The 20,167-nt window shown below is 40.2% G+C and overlaps 1 protein-coding gene across 1 annotated transcript in view; it reads right to left on the bottom strand.

Annotated features, from left to right (window-relative positions):
* thsd7aa (thrombospondin, type I, domain containing 7Aa) overlaps window positions 1–20,167 on the bottom strand; it is a 167,694-nt gene that overhangs the window by 50,977 nt on the left and 96,550 nt on the right. The window contains exons 5-7 of the mRNA XM_049601983.1: window positions 17,481–17,636; window positions 13,038–13,241; window positions 198–392 (exon numbers count right to left, since the gene is read on the bottom strand). Of these exons, the coding sequence (XP_049457940.1) occupies window positions 198–392; window positions 13,038–13,241; window positions 17,481–17,636 (555 nt within the window). The remainder of the gene's footprint in view (window positions 1–197; window positions 393–13,037; window positions 13,242–17,480; window positions 17,637–20,167) is intronic.

Below are 20,167 nucleotides of genomic sequence, written 5' to 3'. Positions count from 1 at the left end.
CTTTTGTTGAACTGGCATCACTGTGGTATTAGACCAACATAGGTTTCTTATGGCAGTGTGGACAGCTGGGTCTGGGTTGGCAGTATGGTTAGGATGAGCAATTGTATTGTTTGAAAGGTCCATATAAATCTCACATATTGGCAAAAATATGATTCTGTCAGCTTTGCTCTGCTGTTGCAGGACTTCTGAGTTCTTACCTTCTCCTGCATTATAGGCCAGGATAGAGCGAGCTCTGGTCTGCCTGCCTTCCGTGTTTTTCCCAGAGCAGGTGTGGGAACAAAGAGACCACAAGGTCCAGGGGCTCAGGGCACAATCCTTCGGGCAAGGCACTTCACAGATGGCCGGCATGGGCAGGATGGCATCACGGCAGAGCTGCCTCTCCACATATTCACCTGGAAGGACACAAGCAGATTTGGAATATGATCAGTGCATCAGTAGACAGAATAAAACTAAGAGACCAGTATCATGTCTGTCATTCAACTAACTAGCAACTAGTACTACAATTAAGTATTTTGCATTGTTATCTTCTCAATGAATACCAAACATGGAGACTCAAAAAGGACATCAAGTATTGATCAGCACAGTAAAATACTATATATTTCAGTAAAAGGGCTGCTGCTGACATTCAAATAAAAGAGGTTGGGACCAAACACTTAGAAACACTGTGTCCATTGGACAAATGTAAGAAGTTACTTGTTTTGCTTTGTATTGCACTCCTGTTACACATGATGTAAAAATGATGCTGTGATAATGGGATTTTTTTTAAAAAGTTTAACTGACGAAATCATGAGTGTTGTGCTTTCAAGTGTTTTTCTAATTGTATTTCTCTATCTAAACAGAACAAAATCAAAGTGAAAATAAATATCATCAAAGAGCTGCTAATATTTTGCACACCACAAACAAAATGTCCATATCTTTATCAGTGAACACAAGGTTGCTCAGATTAAGACTGGTGACTTTGCCATCTGCATTGAGCAGAAACATATTCATCTTAAAATCAATGTGTCTGAGCAGAGCGTGTTGGGTAATGTATCTTCCACTGGGTCATCTGACAGTAATACTATATATCAGGAATCCTTATTGGGATAAAGGGTCCACAGCACTGTTTGTCTATGTTGCGGCAACTGAAAATGGACACACATATACTGGTGAAAGTGTTCTCTGGGCTTGCCTTAGCACAACTCGGTCAAACCAAATGAGTTTTTCTTATCTTACTTTATGTTGTCTTTGGGCACATGGGACTACTACTTTATCTTCCATTTTATCTAAGGAAACAAACAGTAGTCCCATGTGCCCAAAGACTAAATACAGTACAGGTGTATTATAAGCTACAAGGAGCACCATGAAGTATTTGGTATTCATGTGGAAAACATTCAGTCAACACAATGTTAACATTTTTACTTGACTCTGACTATTGATAAATGTGTGATTTTTCAAGTGATCTAAAAATTTCAAAGCTGTACTGTTAGATACTTGCCCAAAGTATGTGCATACCAGATTTAAAGTCTTTAGACCAATCACAACAAACGCTGTGGCATTTTTCCTAATCATGCCAAATGCAGTCTATAAGCATAAATGGGACAACTTTTGACTTTAAAAATGTGTTTGCATACTTTTTCAATCACTGCTGCTATACATAAATTGCATAGTTTTGACCCTTATGAATAATTGTCATATATTTAATACCTAATATCACTTAACTGGACATTAATACTTCAACATACTCCACTCTGGCAGAGTTAAATAAATCAGATGAGGCAGTTCTGAGTAGAAGATATTCATGGTTGAAAATGTTAATGCAAGTAAATATTTGAAAAGCTAAAATATTTCATTTCTTAATGCTGGAAAGTCACATTTTTCCTAATAGCAATGCAAATCGCAGAGCTATGTTTGAAAGAATAGTTTAATATTTTGGGAAATAGGCTCATGAGCTTCCTTTCAAAGAGTGAGATAAGAGGATGGATATCAATCTGATGGCTGTGTGTCAAGTAGAGATGGAGCCAGAATGTGGTTAGTCTAGCTTAACATAAAGACTGAAAGCAGAGGAAACAGCTCGCCTGGGTCTGTCCAAAAATACACCTACACCACCTTTAAAACTGTTTACTTTAATATAAACAGTTATGTAAAAAGGACAACTTGTGATTTCAGGGGGAGTTAAGTGTTGGAGCTATTTCTTGACAAACAAGGTTATTCATCAGTCCAGTGCAGTGCAGGTTTCTATATGGTTTGTGGATGGATTTATAGATTCAAAAGATTCAAAAATTATATATTGCCAATCATAGCTGATATGCTTAAAAAAATGTGCTAACAGGATGTCTTTTGTTGTGTAAAATCGAACAAAATGGGCCAGCTGAAATCATGACACATCCCCAGAACAATGAACATTAAAACAGAACATTTAAAGGCAGTCAAAAACTACAGATTTTGTCTTTAGTTTAAGGGACGTTTTTATCCAAGTTTTTTATTATAAAGTTGGCAAAGCTGGCAACGTCACTGTGTTGACAAGACTTTGACATGTTAAATGTAGTCACTATGCCCAGAAGGCCTCAAGTTCAGCGAGGGGTGGAGAGGATGGAACTAATACATATACTGTAGTGACACCTCGCAGAAGGTCTGTTATCAATGCTGCCACAACCTTAATTATGCACAACTTTAAGTCTTAAAAATTCAGCCCCTGTTCAGTTGTCATGAACAAGGAAATTAGCTATAGAGACCAAAACTTGTACTAGTTGGGCATTTTAACATGGGATTCTATTGGGATTGACTTAGTCTTGGAGCCAGCCTCAAGTGGCCATTTGAGGAAATGCAGTTTTTGGTACTCCCGTGTTGGCTTCATTTTTTCAGCCTTGGAGGTTGCTGCCTGGTTTGAACATGTTGGCTGAATGATTGTCAAAACTTTTTAATCCCTTTACAGAAATGTACAGAGCTAGATAACTCAGACCTATTGCTGAGACCTTGAAGGTTAGGCATGAGCTACAGTACCATTACATTCTTACAAACAAATAGTCCTTAATCACTTAAGGGAAGTGGACGTCTGTGAATGTATACTGGTTTATATTTAAGGACTTTTCAAGGATTTGGGGGTGGGGGTGCTGAGATGCTGACAGGGCCGATATTGATCTAGGTCTGCAGGCTGTCCTCACTCTTATCCCATTCTATCCCAGCCCATCCTGTAGCTGAAGGACCATATCTGTGAAAATCTCATTGTGAAGAGCTGGAAGAATGGAAACCAGTGAGTCGAATGACACGTCTGGGACCCCAGGGGAAAAGAGATCCATTTTCATCAGAAGGGGACAACAAGAGATCAATAAGAGGCCAGTGAAGAGAAACTCTGAGGGATGCCACATGGCTGTGGGGGTTGGGGGGGGCTTTGGTGATGGGGGACATATGGAGTCTTGACTTCCATGTGATTGATGCTGAAGGAAATCATTACAGTGTCTGTATGAAACTGATGGCTTTTATGATGTCTTTTTGTAACTGGAGCACTGCATGAGTTCAATTCTAGTTCTTGATAATTAAACACAATAATCTACTCTAGCCAACACAAACCAATAAAACAACAATATGGACCGTCAGACATTCGACTAGAAAGATGAGACAGTCACCAATACTGTACATGTTTGGTCATCTTTGAGATAATTTCTGATTTCAATCGACTCTTTGATCCAGAATACATCTTACTCCAAACAGGCTGTCATGACATGTGCTGGATGTTCATGGTTCCCAGAAGACAATATGTAGTGTTAAAAGTGACCCCTTGACCTCTGTACCAGCACCACAACATATCGTCATACAACGGTTCATTTGAATCCTTATGAAAATGCACCCCAATGAATGACATATTTAATGTAAATATTTTATGTAGGTTAGGTTAGTAAAGTTACTTTGGTTGGGTTTCGAAAAAGACACGTGGTTAAGTCATAACTTAAAATAAACTTAAAGTTCACTTGGTTTCATACGGTTCCAAACATCAGTCTCCTGGTCTTGTGTTGTTTGATGCCTCTTTACAAGGACATCTTCTGTCCTTATATTACTTCCTTCTTTACTGCCATCAGCACATTGGCCACATGATCCCAGCCTTCCGGTTATGTGGGTAATACACAAATGGCTGTCTCATGATTATGTGGGTTATATACAAAGTGTGGTGCATTATTTTTTGTAGTTTTACGTACTGACAGTGCACAACAACAGCTTAAACACCACCATAGGCAAAATGTCCCAGTTGTACATGACATCAAAATCCACTAGACAGTTTACCATGAAATTTTGAGGATAAACCCTTTGCATTGCCGGCCCTTTGTTTGTCCTCACCCCTTGATGACAAACTTCACATTTTCATTCATACTAAGGCAAAAGATTGCATTGACATACCGTAGGTGGGCACGCCAGATCAGAAAAGGCTCATGTTGTTTTTTATGAATGACAACAAATTAACTATGTTGTCATTTAGGATGGAGGTTAGGTTTCCTTTGAGCAAGCATGTCAGCTGCTACAGTATGCTATAAGAAGGTAAGATGCATTCCCAGAACAGGCTGAATTACTACGTCCCAGACAGAGTAACAAAAAATGTTACACTTTTTGGCAAATGAAAGATTTTCAGTGTAAATGAAAGTCATATCAAAAGAGGCCTTGTAGCATAGCATGGAGGAAGACTTTCAGAAAAAGCACCTTCCCTCTCTCCTGTTTCACACGGTGTTCAAAATCATTCTGCTAAACTCACAGATCTGAGAGGCTGAAGCGATATCAGTTCGCCCTGAGCTCAGCAAGCAATTGACGCGATCAAAGGGACAATTTTCTTTCTAACATTACACACATCAGACAAGTCAAACCGCTGTCTGAACCTCTGTTGATGGAAATGTACCAGACGGAGGCTGACATCTCCTCTATTCAATTCTGCCACATCCGGGGGAGATTGCCTCTCACACAGTCAGAGGTAATGGGGAAGAAAGGCAGACTAAATCCAAGCTGACTGTGTTGAGCAGGCTGCGCTAATCTAATTTACCAATAAGTCTGATTCAACAGGGTTCCATGAAAGGAAGCCCACACCTCTTTAGCTGAGTGCCTTTCAGAAGATGCAAGGCGAGGAAGAAATAAAGAAAGATGAAGACTAGGTCACTTTGAGGAGTTTTTTTATGGTTGACACTGAAAGTACTTACCTCGGTGTACTCACCAGCCATTTAAAAGGATCCAGATGATAAAGAGTGCCCCAGGGAATAAAGGAAGGGTAAAAGATGGAGTGAAGATATGATGATTATGTGAGGGTTGGCTAAAAGATAAGTGATACTCGAGGATATTTCCTCTTGATATAAGTATGTGTTGAAACTACAGTCTATACTGATGCTAATTGAAAAGAAATGATGTTTTTTCTGCAGCCAGTGTTCTTTTTTGTTGTGTGTGTAGCTCTGTACACTGGGTTACAACTGGCACCTGCATGTGTGATTGGTAGAGGCTCAGGATATATAGCTGTGGCTGTAACTGTGATAAGTACTCGGGCACAGCTATATAATAGCTTTGGCATCGCTGTTTCTGTAATTACGACTACAGTAGTTATGATCACCAAGGCTTTAATATAGCTCTTTTTATGTGCATGACATTATCTGTGCATTGGCTGGTATTCTTATGAAGCTATTCCTGACATCTGTCATATCTAAAAGAAGCATCAGGTTCATGACACAAGTGCCTGCTCCCTACACTTTCTCAGCTAATGTACAAGTCTTGTAAACAGTATTTAGCCAGTTGCCATAGTCACAGCTGCAGCTGAAGCCATACCATTAAATGGACCTATACAGCCCCAGAAAAAAGCAATACCTGCTGTCAAAGCCATAATCACTACTCCAGCTTCAAAGATAGCTGTGACCATCATCACAGTGTTTCAGCCGCCAACCAGCAAGCTGGCAGCCGGCTACTGTCAGAGCTTCAGCGTGGTCTGATCAGAGGATATTAAAAATGCATTAAGAGGACAAGTATATGTTACCAAGTAGGGCTGGGCAATATATCAATATTATGTTAATATTATGATATGAGATGAGATACTGGATTGGAAGTGTTGTCTTTTCCTGGTTTTAAGGAAAAGTGATGTAATTTTCTGAACTTATCAGACTGTTATATTAATATATAATATTGCCTTTACCCAGTTGGTCATTATATCCACATTACTGATGTTTATTTATCAAAAAACTTCAATGTGTACATATTCTGTGAAAGCACCAATAGTCAACCCTACTAGAGCTGCCCCCTTATAGAACGACCAAACGTTAGACGACCAGAAAGGTCCTTGATCAGCAAGATTTCACTGGTCGCTTAGTTACAGAAAAAATAAAAATAAATAAATAAAAAAGAAAAACAAATGTGAAACTTTAGTTGGAGCTGCAAATTGTCAAAATAAATCAAAATCTATATGACTGGATCATGTGGGAATTTAATTTGAAAGGACAAACACAGGAAGAGGCCACATTCAGCAGCAGTCAGACAGGAGTCAAATAACAAACCAATCACAGCCGACAGATGATGATAGGTCTACACACCTGTAAACAGCACCTGGAAGAAGATGAGTTCTGCACTCAGGATTTCAGGTAAATAGACTATATGGTGCTTGTTTAGCAATCTCAGACACAACCTACCGCCACACTCTTGAAAGCTGGCACAGAAAAGGCACAAGAATAGTGCCCAGCGCCCGACCTCACATTTTCCAGGAGGTTAAAGATGTGTACAGCCCCTAATTTCAAGGGCTGGTACCTGCAGTTATTCCACAGGCTAGTTAATAACATGTCAGGCAGGAAATCCAAAGTGTGGGATCATTTTGAGAAGGTGAAGGACGAACCCAAGGTGATATGTAAACTCATCTTCATTGGTCGACTACAAACATGACGTATCATCTGAAACATGGAAGTAGCTACATGCCCATTAGCCCACAGCGTCATTAACAGGCGGCTCGCTCAGTGTGTGACGTGCACTTGGAGATAAAATATAGGCCTATATTAATGAAGGTTCATTAGTACGGTTTTGTATTTCTCAGCCCTTATTATCATTATTATTATTATTATTATTATTTTATTATTATTTTTTTCAAATCCTACCCCAACCTTTGTAATACGTGGTTTTAAAAAAACAGCAACATTTAGGCTGCAATATTCAAATTCCACCAATATATATATTTTTTCATGTAAAATTTTTTATTTCTCATTAAAAAATGGCACCATATTTTCAGCATAAATGTGGGGAATAATTCTCCTGATGGCAGCACTATAATCACTAGTAATTACATTTGGGGGAAAAAAATTAATTTAGCATTTGGCTTTGATAAAGGTGTTGATGGTAAACCTTCCGTATCTGTTAAAGAATGACAAAGAAGTAACTGTAATACCCTGTTTGTGCAGGATATGAGAGTCCACTTGTATTAAAATCTCTAAAATACCCACAGTTTGGAGCCCAGCTTCACTTGCTTACAGTTTTAACATTCAGCAACGTCTTCTTTACTTTTTAACTGATAAGAACACCAGCAAAAACTACAGCAGCATGTTAAACAGCATGTTCAACACGTCTGCCATGCTTCAGTGCAAACCTACTGTAGATCTGAACATCATAAAATTGAAAACTATCATAGAGGTCTCAGCAGTGTTCGTATGTCCTACTGCTTCATAATAAATGATCTTTCAAGGGCAGCTTTTCTTTAATTTTTCAGGAGAAAAAGAATGAGCATAATTAGTTATCGAGAACAAGTCAGTTTGGAATGTGGAAGATGGTAATCACTGCCGCTGCAACAACATGGAGCACTGCAGCCAGTGAATGGGGACCTTGATTATGAGTATAATATGGAATCTGATGAACAACTCCATCCCTCTTTCTCTTTCTCTCTATCTCTTGTTCTCCCCAGAGCCCTCATTAGCAGCTACTGTGTTATGGTTCAGGAATTTACCCATAATTGCCATATTCCCCCCAACACACAAGTACGCATATACACACAAATACACAGACACAGACAATTTTTTAAAAAGGTAAAAAGGAACTGAAAGACTCCGATGACATTACAATATAGGTTATAAAAGATTGAAAACAAAGCCATAGACAGCACTTATCTGTAGCTGCAGTGCATCATACCCACTTATATCATCGTTACCGATTACTCTATAGGCACGTCATTTTTTTGATTGTTAGCAAATGTCTTAGCTTTTTGTCACTGGATTGGACGCTCCCCCAGCAGGCTCTGTCATCTACATCCTACATCATATCTCTAAAGAATGTTTTTCCTCTTAATCTTAAGGTGTTCTGGTTGCAGCGGTTCTTGTTCATATGTTTGTATGCTCTTCCTCAGAATATAATATGTGAGAGTGATGGAAGTTGGGCTTTAGCATCTCTTTAATTTAGACGAATCTGAATTTGATTAACAAAAATAAACAGCAATCAAAGACAAAAAGTATTCCTCACAATCCCAGTTGTTTTCAGTCCCAATCCTCCCCCCACCAATCCCTGTAGACAAGAAATGTGTGTTAAGTTATTTTATAATGGCTTTATTCCTTTCACTGCTGTAAGCATAAACTCTGGAAGTTTGAGCTCCATGCAGGCTAGAAGTAGGAAAGTCCAGCAGATTTCACTTTTAATTGGACCCAGTGGCACTTGATGTACGATGCAGTGTAAAGGCTGATAGGTACTGGTACTATATTTGCTTATAGTAGATCTTTTGTCTGAAACTTGCAGTGATTTCTTATTATGTAAATGACACAATCATTACGGACACTAATCAGTAATGCTGTTTGTATTATGCCACTGATTAGATATCCTGTGTCTCCATTATATATCATATTTTTCCCCCAAAAGACTGAATAACTTTTGTTGCAATGCTTTAAATGATGCTTTAAAGTTCTTCAATAACCTTAATTGCCCTCTCTTGTCTCAGTGTTTCTTATTCATTAAGCTTTAAGCCCCAGTTGCACACTATCGCTGTTTTTTTTTTTTTGTTCTGCTTTCATTTTTTGAAATGACATTGAGAGTCGTGCATGGGTTGGAATCCAGTGACAGGTGAGATAGACAGATGGATATAAAACCGATGGATGGTATATTAGCCTCTGTGTAAACTGTGACTAAAAGCTTGAGGTAAAATTTAGATCCTGTGGCTAGAACAGTTGCAAGTGACACATATGATCCTTCTGAACATCTTTTCAGTGTTGTTTCCATTATGCCACCGGTTAGCAACCTGATCACCACTGTACATTTCTGCAAACCAAGGATATGTTACATTTGCACATTACTATGTCGCAAATACATTGAGAGTTTAAGTTTTAACAATGCTGTGGTTAACTTGTGGTTAGTTTTAGGCACAAAAACACTTGGTTATGCTTAGGAAAGGATAAAGTTTTCACTTTAAATACCCACTTTTGAGGGCACAATCCCCTCTGGAAAAGTAGCGATATGTCCTAAATGTATGGGTCCCAAAAAACACCCATGTTGGGGTGCTAAAAAGCAGCTGGAAAGACAGCAATTATTTGCTAAAAATCAAGCGCTTTGGTTGTTTGTTGGTCTTGAAAAGTGGTCTGCAGTTTGGCAGCTGTCTGGCCTAGATGTCACACCCTCCACCTCCTAAGGACACAATCAACTCACATACTACATCACTTTAGAGGAGTTGATATGATACGTATGACCCATACATATGTACCATATTTGTGGTTAGATATACTCTGTTTCCATGATTGCACTCCTTCCATCCATCCATCCATCCATCCATCCATCCATTTCACGTTTATCTGGGGCCAGGTCACAGGGGCAGCAGGGTGAGCAAAGTACTTCAGACATCCCTCTCCCGAGCAACACTTTCCAGCTCCTCCTAGGGGATCCCTAAGCGTTCCCAGGCCAGATGAGATATATAATCCCTCCAGCGTGTTCTGGGTTTGCCCCTGGACCTATTACCAGTGGGACGTGCCCAGAAAACCTCCAACATGGGTGCCCAGGAGGCATCCTGATCAGATGCCTGAACCACCTCAACTGGCTCCTTTGAACACAGTCGATAACTCTACTATGAAGAGCATCCAGCTTCATTTGGAAACATGTCGCACCCTTACTGTGGCATCCGTTCCATCTTTTTAATGAAAAAGCAAATTGTATATAAAGTTTTTAAGTTTAGTCTCAGAGTGAGTGTAAGTTTAGGAGTGATAGATCTGTCATCTCACACAAACTTTAAAATGACGAAGTTATTCCACAACAGTAGATATACGCTCTTTGGGGACACAGTTGGTAACCCTTGCACTTTATATCTAATGTCAGACATTTTTTTGTTATTACTGCTACCTTTGCTGACATGTGACGTCTAAAGTCAGATGTAGTATCTTGAACTACTTCCAGTAACTTTACTTAAAACAGACTCTGGAAGCTGGAAGCTAGTGAGACTTTCAAAGTAGACTTTCAGCAACATTGTGAGTAGGTGTACATGGCTTGGAAAGAAAAGTGAGGGAATCTGCTTTTGTACCACATAGGCAAAGGCAACATGCGCAAAGAATGCTGATCTGTGTAATGCTAAACAGTGTTACTGATGCTATTGTCTAGGAAGGTAATAATGTATTGGTCTGCCTGCTGTTTCCCTGGGATGGTGAGGTATGAACAAGAGAGCAGGTGCTTAGTCCTTAGGTCAGTGTGTGTGTGTGTGTGTGTGTGTGTGTATGTGTGAGAGAGAGAGAGAGAGAGAGAGAGACACACACACACAGAAAGAGACGGAGAGTGAGCTCCCTCAGGCAGTGCCAGCACCGTTCTCCTGGTGCCTCACATTCTCTTCCAGCACAGTTTTGGCTAGTCGCCTGTGCTGGAACCCAGGGGGGAGTAACAAACACACACATACACACATGTGCGCACAGAAACACAATTAAATTGCTTAGAATAGCACAAACAATAGAGGGATATCTCCCTACAACGTATATAGCAATTACAATGTTGGGCAGTAAGCCAAGGCTATAGAGCCCATAGAGTGGTGGTTCAAAGACAGGCCAAGCGACTCTGCAGCAATCAGATCTAAGTTAACTGACCCATTACACGTTGATCACAACCTCCAAACAAAGCAGAAACAACTCCAGTTATCTGGCAATTAGCTCATGGGTTCAACACAGCCACCTCATCAATGCTGATGCATTTACTGTTCCAAACACCAGAACCTAAAACTTAAAAGATTTCTCTACAGTTTTCTTGACCTTACATCTGTATTTACGGATGGCTGCATAAATATACAACAGAGTCCTGGAAAAATAGTTTCTATTGTCATGTCTGTTCTGCTTAGTTTCAGTAATCCAGATTACAATTCAAACTGCCATTGTCAGGTTTTCTTTTTATGTGACTTTAAAGGAAATTTGACAAACTGAACTTCACTTAAAACTTAACAGTGAAAACTAAATTATAGGGCTGCAACTAACCCTGATTCTTGTCATCAGTAAATTTGATTAATAGGGTACTGAAGCTAAAGCTGGGTTTCTACTTTAACTGCCGCCATACCTGCGACATAGGCTCTGTATAGATGTGTAGCCTATGCCGTAGCCTGATGTGCACCTCCCCAGAAATGTTATTATTCATATGGTACAATATCACTGGTCACGTTGACTGTTCATTGCAGGACAAAACTACCCACGGGGTACATTTCCACAGGGAAATGTCCCAATACTCCTGACAGGCTTCCCACTACTGGTCCAGTCTGAATCAACAAAGAACTTCCTTGGTGCCTCAAAATCCACTTAAGGATAAAACCTTTATATTCCAAGAAATTTAGAACACTACATTAACAGGGCGAGGCTAAACTGGGTTTTAAACCTCTGTCCTGAATGGTTGCCGTATATACAGTGTAGCCTGACATGCACCTTCCCAGAAATGTAACTACACGTTGCGGCGCAGCAGACCTCCTGTTTATTTTTGTAAACTAAAAAACCATTGCCCTTTAACTAAATATATTAAGTTTTCATTTATTTTTATTTTATACATCAGAAATAAATTGTGAGAACAAAAAATCCCCCATAAAATAGCATTTTAAGTCTTGTGTGATTTATCCTGGCTTCATATGAGCAAAGTCTGGGCTAATTTATGCAACAAGAAATGTCATGGGGTCATGTTAATAAGGTTAGCCTGAGCTGTTTTGTGGGTGAACCTTTTGAGTTATAATAGAGCCAAATTTTGTAACAGTACATTTGTGAAATGTTGCTGTTGTTCCTGGCGTCTTTTGAATAGAGAAAAAGTCTGTTGGTGCTAGGCTAATTTATGCGATGTCAAATGTCATAGGCTTATGCTAATATGTTGGAATGGTATATTTGTCTTAAACTTGTTTACCAGTGGACAACGGTTTTTAGTTTAAGCTTTTAGAGCTATAACAAAGCTGAGTTCTTATGTGTGTGTCAGGTGTGTTAGTGTAGTCAGATACAATTCACTGCACTTTACAGGAACTCAACACAGTGGCACAGAAACCCCACCGCTGACTAGTGTTTTGGAGGTTTAACCGCAGACTAATGCAGACACAGCAGCACTACTATAAATACTCTGTAGGCTACAGTGGAGGTGCTGCATGGAGCATATGTACTATAATAAATTAGCTTTAAATGTGCTAGGATAGCTTGTGTGGGATCATAAAAATTCTAGAAATCTGTTAAGCTTTTGCCTAATCTGACAAATCAAGCCACCTATCAATTTTCTGTCATTTATCTGAGGCGGGGTCAAGGTCAAAGCGGGCTATGCAAGATAGTCCATAAATCCCTCCCCCCAGTATTGTTTTCCCGCTGCTGGGGCATCCCCAGGTGTTCCCAAGCCTATGTAATCCTTCCAGTGTGTCCTAGGTCTCCTCCCAGTTAGACGTGCCCAGAAAACCAGCAAATAAATAGCTGGGTAGTTAGCAATCATTGTTGAATAGACCAAGAAAAGAAAGCAACGTAGAGAAACTAAGGATTCATCTGCAGAAAAGTTGCCTCAATTTAGTGTGCAGGTGCATGTTTAGCACCAAACATGGAGATCAATTAAAAAGTGATTTATTTACTCCCAGACCTAAAGAACTGCATTGTGGTAAAATGTTTCATTTGTCCACTCACCATCACTGTTGATACACTGCACTTGTGGGATCTGGGTTCCTGGTCCACATTCCTTCTCATTATCAGGGATGCACTCCTCCAGTTTAACCACAAGCCAGTCGTAGCAGCTGGGATCTTCACACGGTATTGCCTCCACCAGGTGGGGGCAGTTGCCTGTCCCGCCCGTCGGCTCATTGACGATCTTCCTCTTCCTCAGTTTGAAGCCTGTCGGGAACAACACGACCCTAATGAAGTAAATGAACACAAACCAGCCCCACGCTAATTAACCACATTCCCCCCTCTGTGATGTGCTGAGGAAAAAACCTTCCTGCAATTTGACAGAATCTAATGTGCAACCGAAAGAACATTAACTTCACTCCTTGGTCACAGTGTGCCTTTGATGATAACCGTAGTATTGTATTTAACGTGACAGTCCATTAAGCCAGAAGTTGACAGAGATTTCAAGAAGAACTTCACATAATGAATGTTTTTATTCTCCTCTCATTACAGTAGCTTTTATCCAAGTGACTAATGCATGCAGGAATCCATTAATTCAGCTGGGGTTTGTTCTCATGTGTGTGTCGTTTCCTCTGCTCAAGGGCATGAAATTCTATGACCTGGGTCCTGGGAAGGGGGGGATGTTAACTCCAGCCCAACCAAGGTCAACCCACCCCCTAATCCACACTCCTGCTCCAGCCCGATAAGGCAGCAGAGTCCTGGAGTGCCTGCAGGACTCAGGTGGAGACAGCAGGATCTTCCCTTTTTCAATTTCATTTTTGTCTCTCTTTTCCCCTCAAAAACCTTTATTTAATCAGACAGGCTGGCAGAGCATGTACCGCCATGTGTCTAGGCCTTTTGATGGAGGTTTTATCTGGGGGGTGTAATAAGGCTTGGGGTGCAGCGAATTCAATTCTATCAGGCATCACTCACTTGCTATCTGCAGGGTGTATTATGAATGGCATGGCTGCAAGGTAGCAACACAGCACAGGAAGCTGCTATCAGAGCTAGAGGCTTCATTTGGACTGAAGACACAGATACATGGAAACTATCATATGTGATGACCTATCGTGTGCTGTGCGATGATTCTCAAGAGAAAGTGATAAATAAGATAATTGTTTTTTAGATCATAATCATCACTTGAAAGAGAATTTTTTTGTGCGGGCATTTTTATCTGTATGAGGTGGAGGAATTCTTCATTAACAGTTTCACTGGCTAATTGTGTGTACAGTACATAAGAAAGGTTACAATATTGTAACCCTAGTTCTGTTAGCACAGGCAGACCCCTCCACTGAACTCAATGAGTAATACTGTCCTCCGATTATGAGCACATTTGCCCACTGACATTTGCATAGATGTAGCCAGCCAGCCAATCAGGATGTGCCTACCGAAATCCATGAAGACCCACAGTATATTAGGAGGCATATGACAGACTGGAATTCCACCTTTTGGTTTACTGTATTCTTTCATTGATGTGCTAGAGCAGCTATCTCAATCCTCCCCAGAAAGATTCCTGCAGCAGCAGCCAGTTTTCTTGCTTCTTCTTTCCATTCTTCTTTTTGATTTCATGGCAATGATTCTTCAAAACAGAAGTCCTCTGTTACTTAGGAACAGAGGACGTTTCCGTTCTTAGGAAACGTACGCTTGATTGTGATTTTAGTATGATTGATATGTATAAAAAGTGAGAGGGCACTGTCTTTTGATGTTCAAAAAGACCAACAGAGTGGAGGTCCATCTCTTCATTAATAATCTAGCATTAGCTCATAGCACTACATTATTTTGAACGCTAAACATTAGCTTGGCCAGATACAGTGTATAGCTACCAAGCATATCATTGAAGAGTCAAAACTTGGTATCTGTTTTTATTTTTTGTTTTTAAATAAGTATTGCATCAAGCCAAATATGTCACCTGATGTGATATCATATACAAAGTGGAAATCTATTCTTCTAGAATCTTGGAGGGATCAAACATGTCACTATTTTTTATGTATAAAAAATTAGTTGATGATGTGTGTGTTTTAATACCATGTGGAGGATATCTGATACCAGTTCAAATGGTAAGTAATTAATGCATTGTACTGTAAATCTTAATTGCTATATTGCTGGGAGAATCTTAATCAGGCCTGTTAGTCAAATACTAGGAGGATGTGTATTCCTCTGCAAACAGTGGATCATACAGTACAAACCAACATCCAGTGAACTAACGTGTTGTAATCACAGCCACTTGATACCAATGTTCCACGTCAGGAGGATAAAAAGATTTGAAGCCAGGACGAGTCCATATCTTTCTGGATAATGAGAGCCAGAGTACACACACTGGATATATGTGTGTATGTGTGCATGTGTGTGTATGTGTGTTCATGTTCACTTTCCATTATGTACAGTAGACGACAGCAAGAGCAGAAGTAGACTAGTGAGAAAACGAGCCATTGGGAGCGGATCCATCATTAAGATGCATGCAGGAGAATTTCCAGCCGTCCCTTTCATTTGAGGCGCTTCATTAAGGCAGAGTCAACATGCATTAGTCATGGCGGACGCCGCTGTTCCAGGGATAATTAAGGACTGAAGCAGCGACCGCGTCAACCCGCTCATGGACATGCTACAACAGCGGCGAGGAGATGATGGCTCTTCGGATCCCACTCCAATCTTGTGCCCTCCTCTAGTGCTGCCACAAGGCTAAGATTTTGACTTTGATATCATTACTAAGTTAAATATTCAATGATTAATACTAACATGATACCACAGAAGAGCCAGATAACGCATCAAGCAATATCACAGAATGGCTGTGTAAAATGTGAGATATATTTGACCTACATGTACAAATATGTGCAATATGATATAGGGCTGGGCAATATACACAATACACAGTATGTTGTTTACTGTATGTTCAGTAACTGACAGAAAACTGAGTCAGATGGACAGAAGAGGAGTATTCCATCTAAAGAAACTTAAGTGTCTACACAGAAAGTGGAAGCCCAGCAGAACAACAGAACACAGCTGAGGTGATACTTTGGCTACTTGAAGACACTGATGAACTTAGTGGGTGATCTGCATTTTATAATCTGGAAATCAGTGGCCAAAAACATAGGAAATACCCTAAACCTGCTTATCACCTAAAGCATGCAGAGTCCAAATACCATGCAGCCCTACTTTTCACTGGAGTCTTAATGTGATTTAGTTAGTTGTCATTGCCTTGTATATTAAGTAGTTTCACAATTTTTTCCATGGAAGCAGTTTGTCAACCAGTTACTAACTCAGTATTTATGCTAAGACAATTGTGTTAGCAGTCTTTGTCCTAAGCTGTTGCCATCATGTTGAATTTTGGAGCCAGAAGTGATCATATTTGGACAAGAGGGTGGAGCTAACCCTGATGCTACCTGCTAGCTTGATTAGCATAACAACAACAACAATCAAATGGTAAAACTAGGCTGTGTTGATCAAACATGAATCAAGATTCTGTTACTGTATTGCCTATTTCTCGCCTAAAATATCCTCAGAAGCATATTTTAGTGCCCTGTTTGGCTGTAATACGAGAAGAGGGCACCACTGTTTCTTTTATTGTAAAAATAGAGGCTGAAAATACTGAGATCAAACAGTAAAATTAAGCACTGGTGATAAAATATGAACAGAAAGTCTGTGTGTTGCTTTTTTCTTGCCTCAGATGTTTTCAGAAAAATATTTTAGCTTACCGTTTAACTGTATATTCAAGATCATTTGTTACCAGCCAGCTGCCATATTGTTTCCTATAGAGAAATCCCCAAGCTTGCATTACATCACCCACCAGCGGGAGCGTTTACTGATCCGGTCCGGTGCAGTGCATGTAGGTTTTCTACCTCTTGAGCAACAGCGAATGCCACAGTCCTTTTTGGCTGCTTTCTCTGGTCATATAGCACAAATTTCGAAAGGATTTTGTGCTGTCTATGTGTCTTTTACTGCATAGACAGTACAGTTTTATGAAACAACCATCTTTCCAGTGGTGAAATATTTCTTTATACACGGCATTTAGCCTTGATAAAATGAAATGTCTAAGTTAAATTACTGTGAAATTCACCCCCGTGTAGTTGTGAATGATAGATACCAAAGCCGTTTTTGTACCATGCTGTAAACAAGTTTACTTCTATTGTAAAGTTGGGCATTTTCACAGTCACATGAGAGTAAAGGGGATCGACACACTCTTGGAGCCAGCTTCATGTGGCCTTTGGTGGAGCTGCAGGTTTTGGCACTTTTGCACCGGCTTTATTTTTTTAGCCTCGAAGGTTGCTGCTTAAGCAATAGTTTATTTGTTTGTTTTTTGCTGATTTGTTACTTTTTGGATCCAAGTTTTTGTGTTTGAGGTGGGATGGGGATGCTGAGGTTATGTTTCTGCAGAAGGCAATTTTGGAATTCATCTAATTTGAACTCATACTTGCATGTGCCCAGTTTTGGGAAAGCAAGGTCTGAGATCCCTGAACAACAGTCACATCTTACCTTTTTTGGCTGCCTGGTCCTGACAGTTTTCATAGGTGCAGGGTCCCCAGGCGCTCCAAGAAGACACCTCACACTCAACAGGACAGCTGATATGGCATAGTTGGGTGGTGTTCGGGGTGATACCCAGACACAGATCGCTGTTCATCGGTCGCAGTGCTATGGAGAAAAAGATGAGAGTTGTGGGACACTGTAGGAATGATGTTATTTGGATAAACTTGGGTTTTCATCACAGCAAAATGTATGAGGTTACAGTGAAATAAGAGAGAACAGAAAATAAGGACATTAAACACGAAAAGCCACAATTTGAAGATGTCCAAAACATGTTCCACATTTGTTGTCATTGATAATTGTTCAAACACTGTTTGAGAGAAGAATCACACTCAGGGAACGAACTCAGGTTGCTTAGATGGCGGAGGAGTTTCCCTCTGCACCACCAGCTGCCAAAGTTTCTAACTTATACAACAGTATCTTCCATTCAATTTCAAAGCTGTACAGAAGGCCGTGCAAACTGCAGGGACATTATTTCAACTCCAGTCTTCAAAGGTATGTGAAATCTGTGTAGTTTAACAGACAAACCACAAAGAAATACAAACATGTAAAAAAGAAAAAAGGCAGAAGTTACTCTTTTAGGTCTCCAATACCCCTGCCTTCAGAATCCCATATCCCCAAGAAACAAATCCTTTCAGCTAAAAATCAAAGCCAAAAATTGCAAACACTCTACTCTTTCATTCACAGCACCCACCCCAAACCCCAAATCTTCCAAAACCAGACAACTTTGAAACAACAAAGCCCTTTTTTAAAAATTTTTCCCACAGCACAGCAGGCCAGTCTTCAATTTGGCCTGATTCTCGGTGGACCTCAGCTCCAAACAGCTGTAGGTGACTCTCTGCAAGGTCGTCAGGCTGATGAATCATTCTCGCTGTGCCACAACAGGACTGAGCCTAATTTACATGCAAATTGCCTCCACTTGGCCAAAGGTGCGTCCTTTAATAGTGTCGCTTAAGTATGCGTACATGTGGCATGCCCTTGAGTACACACCTGACACAGGAACAGGTGATATGTCAAATAGTGTGATGTGATTAGGGGCTTTTTTAATAACAACAGTATCAGATTATTTTCTAACTCCCTTATATAGTTGAGTAAGACTATTGACTAAACTGGATTTCAGTTAACAATCAACCTATTTTCACAAACAAAAGCCACCTACAGTAGAGTACAGATTATGGTTAATGAGCACATTTACAGGCATCAACGCAATTAATATTATTGCCTTTTGTATCTGGACCTTTTAGTACTAGTTGCTTGGTATTTGTGGAGGTAAGGGATTGGAAATTAAAGTCACAGGACTGCAAAATCAACATGTGCAAAATTCTCAACAAATAAACTTTAAACCCATCTACGCCTGGCTGCAGATCTGTGATGTCAAAATGACATTATTATTTTTCTACTTTCCGCATCCTGCCCTTTAATTTCATGAATCATTTCTGTTGTGCCCCACTGTGACTGGCACAGCTGTGTAAAAGGTAAAAACACTGTAATGTGAGGGGCTGAGACGACAGTGATTAATTACCACACTCCTCTGAATATTCCACAATGCCCAACCTGTGCTTCTATATGAACAGTGTGGTTGGATATGCTAGCCCTTTGTAGTGGTCTTTGCTATTAGATGTTTGAGACTCTAATTTTAATGGAACAATCACGAATAAGGACCTCTAGGAATTAACTTAATATATCAAAACCAAAAATGTATTCTTTAAAGGTAGAAAATGTATTTGTGGGGGTAATTCCCTGATCATGTTGCTGAAGAAACATCCTTAAAAACTGGCTGAAAATACAAAGCAGTCACAAGATACTCATGTATTAGAGTAGAATCAATGGTCTGAGCTAAATGTTAGCACACCCAGTCAAGAGAGTATAATGCATTAGCTAATTGGCATGGCCAAAAATGTGTTTGGGCTCCTACTAAAACCAACTAAAAACCAACCAGTGCTATGCTGAATATTACCTGGCCCCAGATTTTAAGTGTCAAATTGAGGAAATTTATGTAAACACAACTTTACCCCAAGGCATTCCCAGGCCAGATGAGATATAGCATGTTCTGGGTCATCCCTGGGGCCTCCTACCAGTGGGACGTGCCTGGAACACTTCTAGCAGGAGGTACCCAGGAAGCATCCTGATCAGATGCCCGAACCACTTCAACTGACTCCTTTCGACACGAAGGAGCAGCTGCTCTGCTCCGAGCTCCCTCTGGATGTCCCAGCTCCTTACCCTATCTCTAAGGCTGACTCCAGCCACCCCATGGAGGAAATTCATTTCAGCCGCTTGTATCTGCGATCTCATTCTTTCAGTCACTACCCAGAGCTCATGACCATTGATGAGAGTTGGGACGTAGATGGACCAGCAGTTCAAAAGCTTCACCTTCGGGCTCAGCTCCCTCTTCACCATGACGGTCCAGCGCCGTGTTGGCATCACTGCAGAGGCCGCACCAAACTGCCGATCCATCTCACATTTCATGACATTCTGTACCTAATAGTTTAGGCATATTTTACTTTCAACTGAACGACTAACACAGCCATCCCCCGGTAAAGCCACACCACTAACATGTCTAAAAATCCGGACAAATCAAGCAGGAAAATTAGTTAATAAATTAAGGGTATATGGAAAATACTGGTTTTGAAAATGCCATG

Source organism: Epinephelus fuscoguttatus, linkage group LG17, assembly GCF_011397635.1.
Source record: "Epinephelus fuscoguttatus linkage group LG17, E.fuscoguttatus.final_Chr_v1".
Classification (NCBI taxonomy): domain Eukaryota; kingdom Metazoa; phylum Chordata; class Actinopteri; order Perciformes; family Serranidae; genus Epinephelus; species Epinephelus fuscoguttatus.
The sequence above is the reverse complement of the archived record's forward strand: the minus strand, read 5'-3'. Positions and strand labels throughout refer to the sequence as shown.